General features: G+C 40.6%; 1 protein-coding gene across 1 annotated transcript in view; it reads left to right on the top strand.

Annotated features, from left to right (window-relative positions):
* Positions 1 to 19,333, top strand: part of FMNL2 (formin like 2) — a 385,766-nt gene that overhangs the window by 345,859 nt on the left and 20,574 nt on the right. The window contains 4 exon segments of the mRNA XM_030208897.1: positions 6,653 to 6,816; positions 10,782 to 10,883; positions 13,082 to 13,180; positions 18,913 to 19,036. Of these exon segments, the coding sequence (XP_030064757.1) occupies positions 6,653 to 6,816; positions 10,782 to 10,883; positions 13,082 to 13,180; positions 18,913 to 19,036 (489 nt within the window).

Below are 19,333 nucleotides of genomic sequence, written 5' to 3'. Positions count from 1 at the left end.
TCAAAAAGACATATTTAACATTTATTCAAGGAAATAATACTTACGAGGATAGTGTAACTGAAAAGTAGCCCCTAAGTCTTGAACCTTCTGACGAAACATCAAAAACTTTTTATGCCTCATTTCAGTGCATTGAGACATCTCAGGAAAAATTTGAACCTTCCCCTCAATAAAGTTACAGTCCTTTAACCTAAAGAATAAACATAACAGAGCCTCCTTGTCCTGCTGAAACAGAAACGAAACCAGAAGTCTCCAGAATATTAGTAAGATTCAGACTATCAGATGAAAGTTCCTTATGATCCGGTTTCTCTAAAGTACTACTGTGCTTCTTGGCACAGCAATTTAAGTATACCCTATTCAAAGGTGGCATAGCTTCCTCATATTTAAATATCTTCTTTAGGAATTTATAAAACAGTTCCTAGGGGGTAGATGTTAAACAATTGGGGGAAATTCAGCACTCTCAAGTTCAGAACTTTAATATAGTTCTCAAAGTTCTCCATTCTGCAATAAAGAATCATATTATGTTGTAACATCACCGTTTGTGTAGATTTAATCTGCTGGACTTGAGTATCTAAAATCTCCACCTTAAAAGCAGCAGTACTCTCCTCCAAAACCTGAATCTTGCTTGTACTCGAACATCAGGGAGGATCTTTGAGGATACCAAATAGAGGGCCTGCCAAATTGTTTCTAGGATAATTGTGGCTGGTTTAAGCAGCGGCAGCAATACCTGACAGGCTCACTGGTCTCTAATTTCCCGGATCTCCTCTGGAACCTTTTTAAAAAATCAGCATTGCATTGGCCACCCTCCAGTCTTCTGGTACCATGCTCGATTTTAATAACATATTGCTAACAATAGTTCCGCAAGTTCATATTTCAATTCTGTCAGTACTCTGGGATGGGTACTATCCAGTCCAGGGAGATTTGCTGCTCTTCAATTTGTCAAATAGCCCCATTACATCCTCCAGGTTTATAGAGATTTCATTCAGTTTCTCCGACTCATCAGCTTTGAATACCATTTCTAGCACTGGTATCTCTCCCAAATCTTCCTTTGTGAAGACCGAAGCAAAGAATTAATTTAATGTCTCCGCTATGGCTTTGTCTTCCTTGATTGCTCCTTTTACCCCTCGGTCATCTAGCGATCCAACTGATTCTTTTGCCGGCTTTCTGCTTTTAATATACCAAAAAAAATTTGTATACGAAGAGGCATATTTTCAAAGCACTTTGGGAGGCTAAGTTCCATAGGTTTCTATGGAACTTTGGGAGGCTAAGTGCTTTGAAAATATGCCTCTTAGTGTTTCCAACGCAATCTTTTTTTCAAAGTCCCTCTTACAATTCCATTCCTATCTTTTCTCCTTTTTCCAATATATCTGAAAAAGGTCTTGTCCACCTCCCTGTACATTTTTAGCCATTTTTTCTTCTGCCTGCGCTTTCGCTAGCTGTACTTCCCTCTTGGCTTCTTTGAGTTTAAGTCGATAAACTCTTCCATGATCCTCCTGTTGCATTCTTCTGTATTTGTTGAGTGAAGCCTCTTTTGCCCTTATATTTTCAGTCACCTGTTTGGAGAACCATATAATCTTCCTGTTGCTCTTGTTTTTGTTTACTTTCCTTGCGTAAAGATCAGTTGCCATATGAATAGCAGCTTTCAGCTTGGACCACTGCGCTTTCACTTCACCCATGCCATCAGCTCCTCCTTCAGATATTCTCCTATTTTACCAAAATCAGCACATCTGAAATCCAGTAGTTTGATTTTTTTTGTGGCTGCACTCCGTTTTTGCTCTTATCAAACCATACCGTGTGATGATTGCTATTGCCTAGGTGGGCACCCACCTGGACATTGGAAACACTGCCTCCATTTGTGTGCACTAGATCCAGTGTTGAATCTTCCTTTGTGGGTTCTGTCACCATTTGTCTGAACAAAGCACTTTGACAGGCATCCATGATCTCCCTACATCTTTCTCATTCTGCCAATGGGACGCTCTAATCCACATCAGGCAAGTTGAAATCTCTCAGCAACAGCGCCTCCCATTTTATACCAAGCTTATGGATATCATCTATCAGATCCTTGTCCAGCTTCATCTGTCTTCGGTGCCGGGCAAAAGGGTAGAGACTATTATCAAGAACAAAATTACAGAGCATATTCAAAAGCATGGATTAATGATTCAAAGCCAACACGGATTTAGTGAAGGGAAATCGTGCCTCACCAATCTATTACATTTCTTTGAAGGGGTGAACAAACGTGGATAAAGGTGAGCCGGTTGATATTGTGTATCTGGAGTTTCAAAAGGCGTTTGACAAAGTACCTCATGAAAGACTCCAGAGGAAATTGGAGAGCCATGGGATAGGAGGTAGTGTGTCCTATTGTGGATTAAAAACTGGTTAAAAGACAGAAAACAGAGAGAAGGGTTAAATGGTCAGTATTCTTAATGGAGAAGGTTAGTTAGTGGGTTTTTCCACGGGTCTGTGCTGGTACCGCTGCTTTTTAACGTATTTATAAATGATCTAGAGATGGGAGTAACTAGTGAGGTAAGTAAATTTGCTGACGACACAAAGTTATTCCAAGTCGTTAAATCGCAGAGGGATTGTGAAAAAATTACAAGAGGACCTTATGAGACTGGGAGACTGGGCTTCTAAATGGCAGACAATGTTTAATGTGAGCAAGTGCAAAGTAATGCATGTGGGAAAGAGGAACCCGAATTATAGCTATGTAATGCAAGGTTCCACGTTAGGAGTTACAGACAAAGAAAGGGATCTAGGTATCGACGTTGATGATACGTTGAAACCTTCTGCTCAGTGTGCTGCTGCAGCTAATAAAGCAAATAGAATGTTAGGTATTATTAGGAAGGAAATGGAAAACCAAAATGAGGATGTTATAATGCCTTTGTATCGCTCCATGGTGTGACTGCACCTCGAATATTGTGTTCAATTCTGGTCACCGCATCTCAAAAAGGATATAGTGGAATTAGAAAAGGTTCAGAGAAGGGCAACGAGAATGATAAAGGGGATGGGATGACTTTCCTATGAGGAAAGGCTAATGCAGCTAGGGCTCTTCAGCTTGGAGGAAAGACAGCTGAGTGGAGATATGATAGAGGTCTATAAAATAATGAGTGGAGTGGAAAGGGTAGACGTGATGCGTCTGTTTACTCTTTCCAAAAATACTATGACTAGTAGGCATTCAATGAAGCTACAAAGTAGTAAATTTAAAACAAATCTGAGGAAAGTTTTCTTTACTCAACATGTAATTAAACTCTTGAAGAGAATGTGGTAAAGGTGGTTAGCTTAGAGGGGTTTAAAAAGAGGTTTGGACGGCTTCCTAAAGGAAAAGTCCATAGACCATTATTAAAATGGACTTGGGGAAAATCCACTGCTTATTTCTGGGACAAGCAGCATAAAATGTTTTTTACTTTTTTGGGATCTTGCCAGGTATTTGTGACCTGAATTGGCTGCTGTTGAAAACAGGATGCTGGGCTTGATGGACGTTTGGTCTGTCCCAGTATGGTAATACTTATGTACTTAAGACTGGAAGATGCTGAGAGAATGGCTTTGTGGAAAGTGAGGAGGATAAAGCAAATGTGCTGAACAAATACTTCTCTTCTGTGTTCGTGGAAGAGAACCCTGGAGAAGGACCACGGTTGACTGCCGAAGGTGTATCTGGGAATGGAGTGGATATTGCACCATTCACGGAAGAAAACATTTATAAGCAGTTTGAAAATTTGGCAGTGGACAAAGGTATGGGGCCGGATGGGAATACATCCCAGGATACTAGGAAGCTCAGAGAAGTCTTGGCGGGACCTCTTAAGGATTTATTTAATAAATCTTTAAAGGCGGGAGAAGTTCCTCTGGACTGGAGATGAGCTGATGTCCCTCTTCACAAAAGCTGGGACAGGGAAGAAGTGGGGAAACTACAGGCCAGTAAGCCTCACATCGGTGGTAGGAAATATAATGCAGTCGCTACTGAAGGAAAGAATAATTAACTTTGTAGAAGCCAACGGATTACAGGACCAGAGGCAACATGGGCTTTACCAAAGGAAAATCTTGCCAAACAAATCTGTTTATCCAGTTCTTTGGTCACCCAGTCAAAGAAGTCAAAGGACGTGTGCTAGATGTAATCTGCTTGGATTTCAGCAAAGTCTTGGATATGGTCCCTCACTGAAAACTTATGAATAAGCCCAGAGGGCTGTACTTAGGACCCAAAGTGGTGAAATGGATTGGAAACTGGTTGACTGACAGGTGACAGAGGTTGGTGGTAATTGGAATCCACTCAAAAGAGAGGAAAGTAAGCAGTGGAGTGCCTCAGGGATCAATGCTTGGGCCGATTCTGTTTAATATGTTTGTGAGAGAAGTTGTTGGTGGGTTAGAAGGATAAGTTTGCCTTTTTGCGGATGACTTGAAGATAGCCAATAGAGTGGATACACTGGAGATTGTAGAAATCATGAGAAAGGGATCTCCAAACATTAGAAGAATGGTCAAGGGTCTGGCAGTTCACATTTAATGCTAAGAAGTGCAGAATGATGCACTTGGGGTGCAAAAATACAAAAGTGATGTACCAGATAGGAGGGGAGAGATTGGTAAGCCCAGCTCAGGAGAGGAACTTTGGGTGATGGTTTCTGAGGATCTGAAGTTGGTGAAACAATGCAGTAAGGCGGTGGCCGTGACTACAAGGATGCTGGGCTGCATAGAGAGGGGTATGACCAGCAGAAGAAAGGAGGTGTTGATGCACCTCTACAAGTCATTGGTGAGGCCTCACTTGCAGTATTGTGTTCAGTTTTTGAAGCCATATCTTGCATGTAAAAAGGCTGGAAGCAGTTCAAAGAAAAGCAACGAAAATGGTATGTGGTTTGCTTAGCGAGACACATGAGGAGAGACTTGATGACCTGAACATATGTATACCCTGGAGGAAAGGAGAACCAGGAGTGATAAGATACAGACGTTCAAATATTTGAAAGGTATTAATCCGCAAACAGATCTCTTCCAGAAATGGGAAGGTGGTATAACTAGAAGACATAAATTGAGGTTGAAAGGGGGTCCGACTCTGGAATAATGTTAGGAAGTATTTTTTTTCACTGAGAAGGGTGTTGGGTACTTTGAATGCTTTTCTGCTGCAGGTGATGGAGATGAAGACTGGTTTTGGCTCATCTGGAAGTCCTATATTCAAAGCTTTTCTCCTTGTGCTCGTTATTTGATTCTTAATGACCTCCATTTGAGATACAGTTGGATACATGTATACTTTGGTTGTTTGCCATACTGCTTCAGGTTGGAGGAGGGAAACAAAAAAAGGGGGTTTAAGGTGGATTTTTTTGAGATGGGTTGGGGTTGTTTTGTTGCTCTCTAGTAGAGGGGAGAGTCATAATAGTCTGAAAACTCTAGGGTGGGGTGGGAAGGAAAAAGGGGGGGGGGGGTGTTGGAAACTAAAAAGACTTTGACATTGGTACTTCCTGTTTTGTATTATCTACATTCTTGTTGATGTTTCAAGCATTTTTTTTCTTTGTCATCAATAAAAAAACTTTATGATTAAACTACAGGCTGATGATTCTTTGAGTTCACAATGATTGTTGGGACTATTGCTTTGCTTTGACAGCAATTACTTTTTCCTCCTCCCCCCCCCCCCCCCACAAAAAAAAACTGCTGCCCATGCAGCCTCCCTAGTCTTGGCTTCCTCTACTACAGACTGCAGTACAGAATTTTGATGTTGTCCCATAAAGTTCTTCATACAGGGATTCTCTCATATTTGTCTTCATTGATCATACTGTATAGATCCTCGCTTCTATTGCGTTCTTCTAGCAGTAATCACTTATCCATTCCTTTTGTTATCTGCTGTTCCAGACTTGAATCCACACAACACCCAGTTTTCTTCTTTACAGCTCCAACCCTCTGGAAATGCCCTTCCTTCTGATCTTTGAGCTGAAACCTCTTACATTCGTTTCAGGGCTTCTTTCAAGGTCTTTTCACTTTAGCAATTGAAGATATATCTTAGATTGGTTGACGGGTCTGCAGTATTACAATGGAGCTTGTCCTTTTTCTCATCTACTAAACCTAATTTCTTACATTTTCTCTTTTCAGCTTGTATATTATTTATTTTTTATTTATTTGTTACATTTGTACCCCACATTTTCCCACCTCTTTGCAGGCTCAATGTGGCTTACATAGTACCATAAAGGCGTTTGCCAATTCAGTTGATAACAAATACAAGGTTGTATTGTGGTCAATGAGGTATGTATGAGTCAAGCGTCCTGAGGGTCGAAGGGAATAAGGATTGCCATTGTCCAGTACGATCGTTGGATATGCTGTGTTGTATGAGTTGTAGTTCCTTTTCATTTGTTTTATGCTGGTTTTATCTTTTGTAAAACACTTTGATTTGTATATTGAAGGGCGGTATATCAAGTACCAATAAACTAAACTGGTTGGGCTGACTCTGATGGGTACAGCATTACATGTATCACATGGCCAACACATCCTAATAAAGCTGGATATGTTAGATGTAATGCATTTGATTTTTCTGAGATGGCTGGCAGCTGACAACCACATGTACCTTGGAGATATTAGCAGGCTAGAGTTAGTCAAACGTTTCTCAAATTGTGGACTTATGCTGTGATAGGCATGTTGGTGAAAAGTTATCAAAAACAACTGAGTATCATCATGTACATTTGTTTAATTTTAGTATCTCTGGAAAATGTTTTGTTGGACGTTAAGGAACTCCAAAGAGGTATGGACTTGACAAAGCGAGAATACACTATGCATGATCACAACGTTATGCTGAAGGAATTCATTCATAACAATGAAGGAAAACTGAAGAAATTGCAGGATGATGCAAAAATAGCTCAGGTAGGCTTTATTTTGTTCAAGGTCTCTATAAATATCATGTACTATTCGCAGTTTTCATATTTTTAAAAAATAGTTCTTTGTTTAAAGCTAGCATGCCAATTTTGAACAGGGCACTTAACTCCACTATCTGTTTAGGTAGCAGCAGTGAATTTACAGATAGTGCAGTCACCATGTCAGCACTATTCATTCAGTTTAGGCCTGGAATTTAGCAGAACTAAACTAGTGCTGTTGATTAATCACAGTTAATGTTTGTGATTAACTGAAACATTAACGGCAGGTAAAATTATTATTGTTATTAACAGTGACTGCTGAGGCCTGAATTGAGCAACACCCTTCCTGAATGGGACCCCTCCCCCCCCCCCCCCCCCCCCCCGGGCTTACCTTATAGATGCCCTGGTGGTCTAGGTTAGGGAATGCAGGAGCGATCTCCTGTCACTCCTAGCTCTGCCAGCTCCAGGTTCAAAATGTCGGCTGTGACCACTAGCGGTAGTTTCATAGTAGTAGACACCTAGCACTAGTACGAGACTACCACTACAGGTCACTGCTGCCATTTTGACCCAAGAGCCAACGGGGGTAGGAGAGACTGGGTGTCTCCTGCCTGCCCTACCCTAGGCCACTAAGGCATCATTGAACTAGGCCCGGGGGTGGGGGGGGGAGTTGGAAGCAGTTGAACGCTCGGGGGGGGGGACTTCGGGGGGGATTGGCAAAACTAATGCGCCCTCCCCCCTCGATATTCAGCCTGCTACCTGGGTAGGTAACCGGATAATGGGCTGAGTATTGTGTCTGTCCAGTTAACTGTCTGGATATTGCTTCGGTGGTCAGAGGGGATATTCAATGGCAGCAAATTAAAAATGCAATGATTTGTGATTAAAATTTTTAATCGAGCAATTGAAATTTTTGATTAAACAGCTATAGTCTAGACTAAACATATAACACATCTGGGTAGCAGCAGAATATGGTGCTCTCAAGATGATTTTTTAAAAATCTGCCTCCTGCCCTGCTCCCGTTTTATGTGGATAGCATCAAGTGATTTAGCAATTCAAATGGCCAGATATCTGTCTGTCCTGTTTTTTGTTTACTTGGATAGACAAGCTGTACATTAATGAACTACCAGTGAACATATAACTAGCTTTGCATACTGACCTGATTGTAAATTAGATTCCTTTTGGTCATGGTGGTGAGACCAGAGGAAATGCATGGAAGGAAAGAATGGACACACTTGTGAACCAAATATAAAGATGCTACAATAGTGCTGTCCCTTGGTGAAGGTCCAGTTGTGGACTGACACATTGTCTTTGTATATTAGTTTTCCTGGCTCAGATTATGTATGTGTGGTAGATGGTTGTTTTTTGCACTTGGTGGATTAATTTGGTTTTTTTTGATGGGGTTGCATGATTATTTGTATGATTTTTATATTGCTAGAGTTGCTCTGTACCTTGCTGGGAGCTGTAGTGGATAGTGGATTTTAAATGATTTTAGATAAATTTTAAAAAAAAGTAGGGTTTACAGAGATTATTTCGGAATATGATGTTGTCATCAATTGGATGGGCTAATCTTCAGTTTTGTCAATTTGTGCCTTTTTGGATCTAGTGCATCAAGATATCAATATTTTATTTATTGACAAAGGAACTAAACTTAAAAGCCAATGGAATTTACAGATCTTTGCACTTGATTGAATGGGCTAGCCCAGATGGACAACTGGGCCAACCAGCTGAGGTGTAAAAAATGAGTTAGCCCACTTTGTCCATAAGACCATCCAGTCACAAATTGGCCATCTCTCTGGAACAAATACCTTCTGACACCATGAGCAAATGTAAATTAACCTATGACAGAAATACAAATTGGGCAATTCTATAACTGGGCAATACAAGCTAGGTGCCCAAATTATTTGGGCTGTGACCCTATTGTATAAGAGCAGTTATGTGCCTAAGGAGCTCATTTTCAAAAGAGAAAAACGTCTAAAAAGTCAAATCAGTATTTTTAAAACCTATTTTGCAGACGTTTATCTATGCAATTTGTCTGCGGTGTGTCCAAATCACAAGGTGGGGGGGGGGGGGCAGGGGTGTTTTGAAGGTTGGGATTAGGGTGTGCCCAACACTTGGACGTTTTATGGCCACAATGGAACAAAACAAAAGAAAACTCGATGTTTTGGTCTAGACCTGTTTTCAGGATGAATAAGGCCCGAAAGGTACCCTAAATGACCAGATGACCCCCCCCCCCCCAGTACCCCTCCAGTGGTCATTGATCCTCCTCCCACCCCCCAAAAATGTAATTAAAAATATGATTTACCAGCCTCCATGACAGCCTGAGTTGTTAGGTCTGTTAGAGCAGCATGCAGGTCACTGGAGTTATATAGTGGTCAGTACAGTACTCAGTGGGGGATCCAGGTCCCTATCTCTTTCTACCTGACTCTCACTTGTGGTGGAAACTGTGACTCCACCCAAAGTCACCAAAATCCTACTGTACCCACATAGAGGTGCCCTCTTCACCTATAAGGGCTATTTTAGTGGGGGACAGTAGGTTTTGGAGGGATCGGGGGATGAGATAAGGAATTGTACCTGGGAGCATTTTCATGAAGTGCACAGAAGTGCCCTCTAGGGTGCCCCATTGCTCTTCTGGGATGTCTAGAAGACCAGTCTACTAAAAATGCTGGCTTCTCCTACATCCCAATAACATGAATCTCTACATTTTGCACTTATTTGTTTTTTGGGGTGTTTTTTTTTTTTTTTTTTGAAAATGGCCAAAAAACAGTGTCCAAAGTAAAAACCCTTGTTTGAAACAGTATTTAAAAAAAAAAAAAAATTAGATGTTTTTCTTCTTTGAAAATGACCTTCTTTCCTATTCGGATTTTGGTGGAAAAACATCCAAAGTTGGACTTGTATATCATATTAAAAATACCCTTCCGTTTGTCCTTATAGAATAGGTTCACTACCCGCATAATTTGCACCTACTTAAGCCATGTCAGTAACAAGCATGTGCTTGCACCAAAATGCAGCCCTTTAAGGCTGAATTCCATATATGGTGCCGAAAAAAGCACTATTCTATAAGCCAGGTTTAGTTAGGTGCAGTTTATGGAACAGCGCTTATGCTCAGGAATCACGCCTAACTTTAGGCACGGCCATTTGCACCAGCTGACACGTGGTGCAAATTTACATGCCTAAATTGGACGCATGTCCCCCGTATTCTGTAGCAGTGCACGTAAAGGCTAGGAATGCCATGATCATCCCATTTCCGTGTCCCTTTTTATACTCGCATGTAAGATGCAGAACCTGTGCCTAAATTTATGCACATAAGTTCCAATTAAATCTAGTTTGTGCCAATAATTGCATATTGAACAGCCAATTGCTGCTAATTAGCTCATTAACTCAAATTGCACACTCAAATTGGACTTGTACCCAAATTTGCTTGCGCAATTTTTGATGACTTTTATAGAATTAGGGGGTTAGTATATAACAGAGAATTCCATGCCCTGCTTATGTTCTCCCTCCATGAATGCCCCCCCCCCCCCCCGTGTTTATGCGCAAAGACAGTTGTATGCATAAGTGACAGAATACCACTGAGTGCATGGTTCACACTTTTGTGTAAGATCTAGTATTCTATAACTTGCGCGTACAATTGGCACCTAATTTTAGTTGACCTGTTCTAGAATGAAAGGGATAATGTGGATAGCATTTTTATTACACGATATCTCTTCTATTTGTGCTATTTTTCAGTATATAATTATAGATATAAACAAAATGACAACAGCTCTCTGCCAAGTCAGTCAATTCAGTTTGCCCCATGGTAGCACAGTCAGAAGCGTTGTGGTGAGTTGTGCCATAGTATTTAATTTTGGCTCATTTGGTAATGCCTGTAAGTGCCCTCTTTATACACAAACACTGCAGTCTTTCATGTTATACAGGTTTGCTTGATTTAAAATTGTTTCCAACATATTATACCTGATGATAAATCTGTTGCTTTTTCAGGATGCCTTTGATGATGTGGTGAAATATTTTGGTGAGAATTCCAAGACTGTGCCTCCATCGGTATTCTTCCCAGTGTTCGTCCGATTTGTAAAAGCATACAAGGTAGATCAGAGGACTATACTGTTTCATAGCGATTGCATTTCTCTATACAAACCAACAACAGTTGTGCAACTGAGAAACCAGCCTTACTGGAGGGGAAAACTAGTCTTTCCATGGTTTACTTAAGCTAACAGCATATTTTCAATTTTCTCAAAGCACAGAATTATCAATATTTTGCGTATTGTTTCACAGACAGGCCACTCATCATACATCATCCTATCTTGCATTTACAGACACGGTGCACAGCGCCAGCTAGTGGAGAAGCTGAGCAATGATTTATTTTTTTTGTGTGGTTTTGCTACATGATAAAGTAGCAACCACAGAAGTCTGAACACATGCCAAAGCGGAAAAGTATGTCACTTCTTTGATATGCATAAAACACCAACATATGCACAATATACACTGGGCTAGTTTTTGAGCTTCTGTGGGTTTAAAAATATTTCTGTCACTCTTGTATGGCACGGTCTTTGAACACACTGCTTTTGAAATGCAGCACCCCAGGCTGCTAGGAAAATGGTGAAAAAGAAACATATATGACTTTTTGATTGGTAGTTAACAAAAGGCTTGGCTACAGGCTTTCTATGTAAATTAACCAGTCATTTGCTGTTTTATTATTTTATTGTGTATGGCATGTCATTCACCTTACTCTCGTATAGATTAACATGTATTATAAACTCCAGAGCAGAACTTCACAAACTGTGGATCAGGACCATAAATAGTCACAAAACCTGTGTTTAGGGGTCTCAGCTTGGGTGGTCTCTCCTTAGATGCATCATTATTCTGTACCTCTGAAGGGAGAGGGGGAGTGTTGCACAATTTTATTTGGCTGTGATAATAGGGTCACGGCCACAAAGAGATGAGAATGGGGGGGGGGGGGGGGGGAGTATTATGTTGTGGAAGAATGTGATACCTTTTATTATTTATTCATGTGATTTAATTCATTTTTATTATTTTCATCTGTTTATTGCATGGTTTATGATTTGAATGTTGAATATCTGAATGTGGTGTTGGGATGGGATGTTTCTTGCTTTGAGTATCATGTGAAAAAGGTGGTTTAGAGAGTGGAAATAACTAGATAAATTTGAGAGCAGGCTTTATCCTACAGGTAGAGATTCTGTGGAAGAGTTTCCACAGCTGGCTGCTCAAATTTGGAAAAAATCATTCTGCTTTCTTAGTTGTTAATGTTGCTTTTGACAATATGATTTCAAAATTGATCATGAAAACTCCCATAAATTGGTTTGTTGTGTATCAGTGCAGCAAGGGTCATATAAATGTTTAAGGGCTTCTGATGAAACACAGTAAAATAGCAGATGGCAGCAGATTAAGAGCAAAGTGGCCTATCTTGTTTGCCCAGTAGTAAAGCATTTAGTGTTGTCAACTGCCACTCCATGCAGTTATGCTGTGACATATTTGAAGTGCTCTCACTGAGCAGTTTGTATGCAAAGCCAGTGTACTAACCTGTGGTTAGCTCCAAAGGAATGACTCAATACCAAGAGAAAATTTCTCATAATACCAGACAATTTACTTAAAATACAAATGAATATTGTGGTGATTTTTCTTGGAATTAAGACAGCATGAAATTACAGGCTTTATCACAAAAAGAAGAGCTTGACCATAGTGGTGGTAAGTTTTATAAAAACATCAGCATTTTGTGCGATTTCTGCATGTAACTTTGCTGTGCCAAAATTGCAGATGAACTTCGATTTGCATGATACTTCAGCCCATCAGCAACTTTTCCCCAATTTTAATGACCAGCTTCACAAAATACAAAACAATGTGGGGCAGAATAGCGGAGATTGACAAGCTCTTTTCTGTGGAACAACTAGCTGTTGGAGTGTATTAAACCTAATTAATGTCTGACAGCAGTGCAATGATACACTTGGACAATCCTGCTGTATTTGAAAGTGGAATTGTTTGAATCATGGTTCTAGATGGCTCATGTATTATTGCCTTTTATTGGTGAATTATTATAATTGTTTTGGGTCAGGCTTTGATTGAGACAGATGATATATGTGTTGATGTAGTGTGTGCAAAAATTCTCAAAGGTGATTGTGTGAAATATTTGCCTTTTTCCCACGCAGGATCTTGAGATTTTAAGTAATGCTTACAATAATAGATTTGTTTACTAGAGAAAGAAAATGATTGTTTCTTTTAGCTGTGAATACAGTAAGCTTTGTGACGGTGTTTGGGATTTTTAACAGCTCGCAGAAGAGGAGAATGAGTTGAGAAAGAAACAAGAACAAGCACTGATGGAGAAACTGTTGGAACAGGAAGCATTGATGGAACAACAAGATCAAAAGGTGAGCGGAGGACGCATTTCTACATATTGAAAAGATGGGATAAGTTGTGACACGGAGGGCATGCCCTAATTCAGCATGGTAAACCCCAGGAAAATGCCAGAAAGCGCTGCACAGGAGATCAGCACTACAGGGACGGGTGTATGCAAAAATGTGTGCGTGTTTTGCTACACCATCCTGGGACTGGGGAATATATCGGGGAAAATGGTCTAAATCACAGAAACTGTTCCACAATCTTTCTTTTTTGCTTTTAGACATTTTAATTACTGCCCCATTAATGGAAGAGGACAGATTACAACTTTGAAAATTTAAGTTACCTGGACTATGTGATGAGTAAAGGCTTATGTTTTAGTTAAAGCAGTGATGGATAAAGAAATAGCAGATATGATTTGGTAATCTTGTACTGCCAGCACTGTTCCCTCTAAGCCGAGTCCTGCCAGTGGGTGGTTCTGTTTCACTATCAAATTTTATATAGCAAAGGACAGGCAAGCTCTGCAGGAGTCCAGGGAACCTGCTTTTCTCTAGAGACTGAAAACACAATATTGAAGTACCCCCTGCCCCCCCCCCCCCCCCCCAATGGCAGCAAAGTAGTTGGAGGACACCTGCTCAGCTTAGATGGAACAGTGACTGCAAGTACTTCTGTTACTAAAAATGCCAATACAAAGTGGGTACATTGTGAGCAGGATGCCTAACTAGCATAGTACACACTTACCTTTTAGCCCACACAAATTCAGCTGATATTCACATGCATGGTAGCTACATTATTCTGTGTTTGAATATTAGCTTGTCGTGAGGTTAAAAGTGCATGGATATACTTAGATAATGTAAAATATTCCCTTTATTCTGTCCTCCAACATGTTAATGTCCCCAGGAATCCCTCTCTTTATGCAGTTAACAGTATGCGGGTTAATTCTATAACTGGGTGTTTGTTAGGAGCCAATTCTAATAGTGAAACTAGGCGTAACTTTCTTTGATAGAACATTAGCAGAGGTATCTGATTTTGCACAGAAAATGTGATATTGCATCCAATCAGATATCAAGACAAATGGGCCACTGAGCACCCTCGGTAACCCCTAGGTGTGTGTGTTGCACTTGCCCACAATCTGCTGCTCAGTAGTTCTGTAATACTATTGAATGCCACAGTTTCATGGGTCAGATGGAAAGATGGGCTGTGACATGCATAGGACCGATGTTTTTTCCAGGGCTGTGGAGTCGCTACACCAAATCTTTAACTCTGATTCTATGTTCCTACTATTCGACTCCAATTCTGACTGATATTTATCTTTATATTTTTAGTACTCATCTAAGGTACTGGTAAATATATCTTCTCCGAGGACAAGCAGGCCATTAATTCTCACAATTGGATAACGCGATCCTATGCTGCTCGTTCCGGAGCTTGTAACGAGCTAAAAAACAAAGCTTTGTGGAGCACAAGAGCTGCTCCATCTTGCATGCACAAGTTCCTTCCTGCCTGCTGCAAGAGCACAGTTACATTGGTTATTTTTCTACTGCGGTGAGGAGAGGTGATGTTGGTTTTCTGCCATCTCTTCACACTGCTTGGTCTGAAAAGAGCTTATCTAGTGCCTTTTGGCATTTTTTTGCCTTATTTTTTGGTGTTCCCGTTCGCGGGTCCATACCTGTTTTCCCCCATATTTTTTTAGGTTTTTTTTTTTCTAAGTTTTAAGTTTTCTCTATTTTCCGTCATCCTTCGGCCATGTTTAGGTCTTGACTTTGGCTGGGTTTATGCCTTTCTTTTCTGGTGCCTTGCCCCTCTTTTAGACACCATCAATTTGTTTGATTTAGCTGCAGAAGCTTTTCCGTCCATGTCCTCAACAGTTCCCAGTGGCTTCAAGCACTGTACCTGGTGCAGTTGGACCATCTCTGGTACAGATGCTCATTCTTGGTGTCTTCTGTTTAGGGCCTGACCAAAGCAGGGTCCAGTTCTTCTTGCTGTCAGTCCTCAAAAGAAGTTCCTATGTTGTGCACTTGTACGTGCATACCCAGAATCTGAAATCGGCCAGCACTGAAGGAGCTGCAGAGATGTGAACCGCCACCCTGAGGAAGGTCGCAGGGTCCAACAGGAAGGCTTGTCCAAGTTAAATGATGGATACAGATTCTAAAGTTTACTTTCATAGCATTTTTTCTCATGGGCTAGGTTTGGTGTCCTGACTTTTCAGGTGCATCGAGGGAGGGGAATACGGGGAAGGATGTGACAGTCTGTAAGTGACCGTGTAAAAAAAAATGTGAGCATTGTTTTTGGAATGTATGAGCAATTGCTCATGCACCTAACTTAGAGGGAACACTGGCGCCTACTACTCGCAGATACGTAAGTATGCCACCTCCTCTCACTGGCCTGCTCAGTCTCAACTCCGGCTCGCTTGCTGTTGTAAACAGCGTGCACCTAAGGCCCCCTCTGCTCTCCCAGTCAAAGCAAGGGACAAGCTTTTGACTGGCTCCAGCAGAGCATAGCCACTGTCAAATTGGCCATACCAGTTGATTTGCAGGTCAGGAGGAGGCTGAAGTTTTCCCTCGAAAAGCACCCCTTATAACTGCCGACCGGTAGGTTCTCCAAATCGTCCAGCTTGGATACGCCCTAAATTGGCATCCAAAGCCTCCAAATTGCCCACTGAGAGCTCGTTACTTCAGCAGACAAGGCCCCACAGACAGTTTGCCCAATCTTTTGTTTCTTGTGATCCCAACAGGATGGGGGTCGCTATTGGGAAACTCACCATCTCTAATTGGCTTGCAGTTTGCATTTTCTTCATTTATGCCCAGGCTGTGCTGACCTTGGAGGGTCATATCATGGCTCACAATGTCAGAACCATGGTTGCGTCAGTAGCCCACTTGAATCAGCCTCCATTGAAGAAATTTGCAAGGCTGCGACGTGGTCTTCAGTCCACACATTCACATCTCATTACTGCCTTGAGCAGGATACCCGACGTGACAGTCTGTTCAGGCAGACAGTGTTGTATAATCTGTTTGGGGTCTAGAATCCAACTCCACCCCCCCTAGGCCCCTTTTATTTTGTTCCAGTCTGCGCTATCACTCAATTTGTATATAGTTTCAGGTTAATCTAAATTATGTCCTTGCTGTTGCGAGGCCCACTTGACCACTGCTTGTTGTTTTCAATGAGCCTGGATGGTAGGGATACTCCAATTGTAAGAATTAATGGCCTGATTGTCCTCGGAGAAAGCGAAGATACTTACCTGTAGCAGGTATTCTCCAAGGACAGTAGGCCTTATATTCTCACAAACTCTCCCTTCTCCCCTTGGAGTTGTTTCCTATATTTGTTTTTTTTTTTTTTTTTTTTTTAATGCTGTGGTATCTAACTGCAGTAACTGTGCTCTTGCAGCAGGTGGGAAGTTACTTGCGCATACGCGGTGGAGCAGCTCTTGCGCTTCACAAAGCTCTGTTTTTTAGCTTGTTACAAGCTCCGGACCGGGCAACACGGGATTGCATTACCCATTTGTGAGAATATAAGGCCTGCTGTCCTCGGAGAATGCCTGCTACAGGTAAGTATATTCATTTTATATTTTTGTCCTGGATCTAAAGTACTGGTAAATTGTTGTTTGATAAATACATTAGCGCTTTAAGTAAAAGATCTTTTTTAGACTCGGGCAACTGAGCACTAAGATTGTCTTTACAGTATAATGATTTTGGAGTTTTGGTTTAGGCAATCCTCCTTCCTCAACTGGATTATTGTAATTCTTTGTACTGTCAGATTTATAGTAAATTACGTAATTGTTTACAGCTATTACAAAATACTGCTGCCAGGCTGATTGGGCTACTGTGACAATGTACCACACTTTATGAATGATGATCATTGGCTATTGGTACACCAGTGGATTAGATTTAAAATAGCCTGCTTGGTTTTTAAATTGATTTTTGGATTAAATTCAAATGGGCTTGGAGAACTGCTTGAGATTCCCTCTTCTGGTAGGAGTTTGTGTTTCTATCAAACTCTAAAATTGAATTATCCTGTTTTAAAAGATGTTTGGTTAAAATCAATTTATGAGGGTTCTTTTCCTTTTCAGTGGGCATGATTTTGGAATATGCTGCCCAGGACTATGAAGGGTCTACCATCTTATTTACTTTCTAGGAAGGCTTTAAAAACTTATTTATTTGATAAGTAATGAGAAATTAGAATTTTGGCTGGATAATGTTAACCTTTGTATGAAGATAATTTTTGTAGTTCCCTCTAATGTAGAGAACTTCTTCTGTTAACCGCTGTAAATCCTTTTCGGAATAGCAGGCAGTATATAAATCTCAGAACAGAATAGTTATATTTACCAGTACTTTAGATCCAGGACAAAAAAAAAATGTGTATGGGTATAACGTTATATATTTTGAAGCTGGAGTCGGTACATTTTTACTAACTCCGATGCCACACAAACTTGCTTCTGACACCACACCCTGTTTTTTTCAACCACAAATAATCGTCGACCTCCTCCTGGATGAGATGATGATCTCTGAAAAACTTTCTTGAATTTGCTTGTGCCGTGTTAAAATGCATGAAGAATAAACAAACCATGCAGGCAGTCATTCTTTTTTAAATATATGGATTAGTGTAACAGGTGTGAGCACTATGTCCTGCTGGTACATGTGTAACTTACACTGTTCTATAAGTTATGCATATGGGGCTGGATTCAGTAAATGATACCTAAAGTTAGGCATGGGTATCGGCACTACGCACGATGATGTAAAGGGTGCTCGGTGATTCCCACACCAGACTTACGCCTGCTGAAACCTGGTGTAAACACTGGTACCCAAGTTAGGCGGCTGAGGCCATATTCTAGAATTCCATGTGCAACTTTTTGGAATGTCCTTGACATGCCCATGGCTACACCACCTTTTGAGTTGCACGTTATTTTAATGTGTGCCAGTTAACATCAATAATTTGTTTACACACAGTTATTGATTTTAATTGGCCCATTACTCAATTAATTTGCGTGTGAATGTTGGATGCATGCTCATATTTGGGCACGCAATTCTGGGTGCCATATATTGAATCCAGGGGATACTTTGTGCCCCTGTCTTGCCCACTTAACCTGTGTATATGCTCACTCTTAGACTATGTGCTATCGAAGATAATTGTGTAGGGGCGTATTTGGCATATATATATATATATATATATATATATTTGTGATTATGCCAATATTGTAATGACTTGCATACATATCTGGTGCCTTCTTTATAGAACTACCCCACGTGCTTGCCTTTAGTTAGCTGAAAATCCATTCGGACAAATCCATCCATGATGAAAATCCTGATTTTATTTATGTAAATCCTGACTAAACATTTTGAAAATTTACCCCAGAATGTTTTACAGATTTATAAAGAAGGCAGCCTGCAGGTACCTTTCAGCATAGGATTTTGGACAGACTTTCAAATGGAAAGTTGATGTGTTTTTTCCCTTTGAAAACTGCACAGCGGCCTTTGCACCTAAATTTGGCTGAGAGATAGCATATACACATTTGAAAATGTAATGTACATGCACCATTTTCTAATCCCACCCAAGGCGCCCACCACTAGAAACGCCTCCCCTTAACCCTCCGAAAAGAATAGGCACTGTGGAACTCTACTTACATTTTTAGACAGATTAAAGGTGGGCAGTTTTCAGACCGACATTCCACTCAAGTAAATATTGTCTTAATTGGCCAAGGTGTGACCCCTCTAAGTCATATTCTTTTGAGTATGTAATGCAGAATATTGTGTCATTGTCTGCTCTGTTTCAGTCACCTTCCCATAAATCAAAGAGACAGCAGCAAGAACTAATCACAGAGCTAAGGAGGAGACAGGTCAAAGATAACAGACATGTTTATGAAGGGAAGGATGGTGCAATAGAAGATATCATTACAGGTAAAGGAAATCTGCATATCAAACTGAATACCAACGTCAGACAATGCTGCAAATGTGCAATGAACCTTGTCTTAAAAGCTAAGCCACAAACACACTTGACTCTTTGGAAGTTCAGCTTCACCTGAGATGCATCTGTATTGTAACTCGCAGCATTGTAGAACAACTGAATATGAAAATCTTTTGTATAGAGCTCAGGTTTAAGATATAAGGAAGTTAAAAAAAAAAAAAAAAAGACCTTTTAACCTGAATGCACATTTCACACTTACTACAATAGAATCCAGATGTTGGTAACATTTT

This window comes from Microcaecilia unicolor, chromosome 7 (genome assembly GCF_901765095.1).
Source record: "Microcaecilia unicolor chromosome 7, aMicUni1.1, whole genome shotgun sequence".
NCBI classification, from domain to species: domain Eukaryota; kingdom Metazoa; phylum Chordata; class Amphibia; order Gymnophiona; family Siphonopidae; genus Microcaecilia; species Microcaecilia unicolor.
The sequence above is the reverse complement of the archived record's forward strand: the minus strand, read 5'-3'. Positions and strand labels throughout refer to the sequence as shown.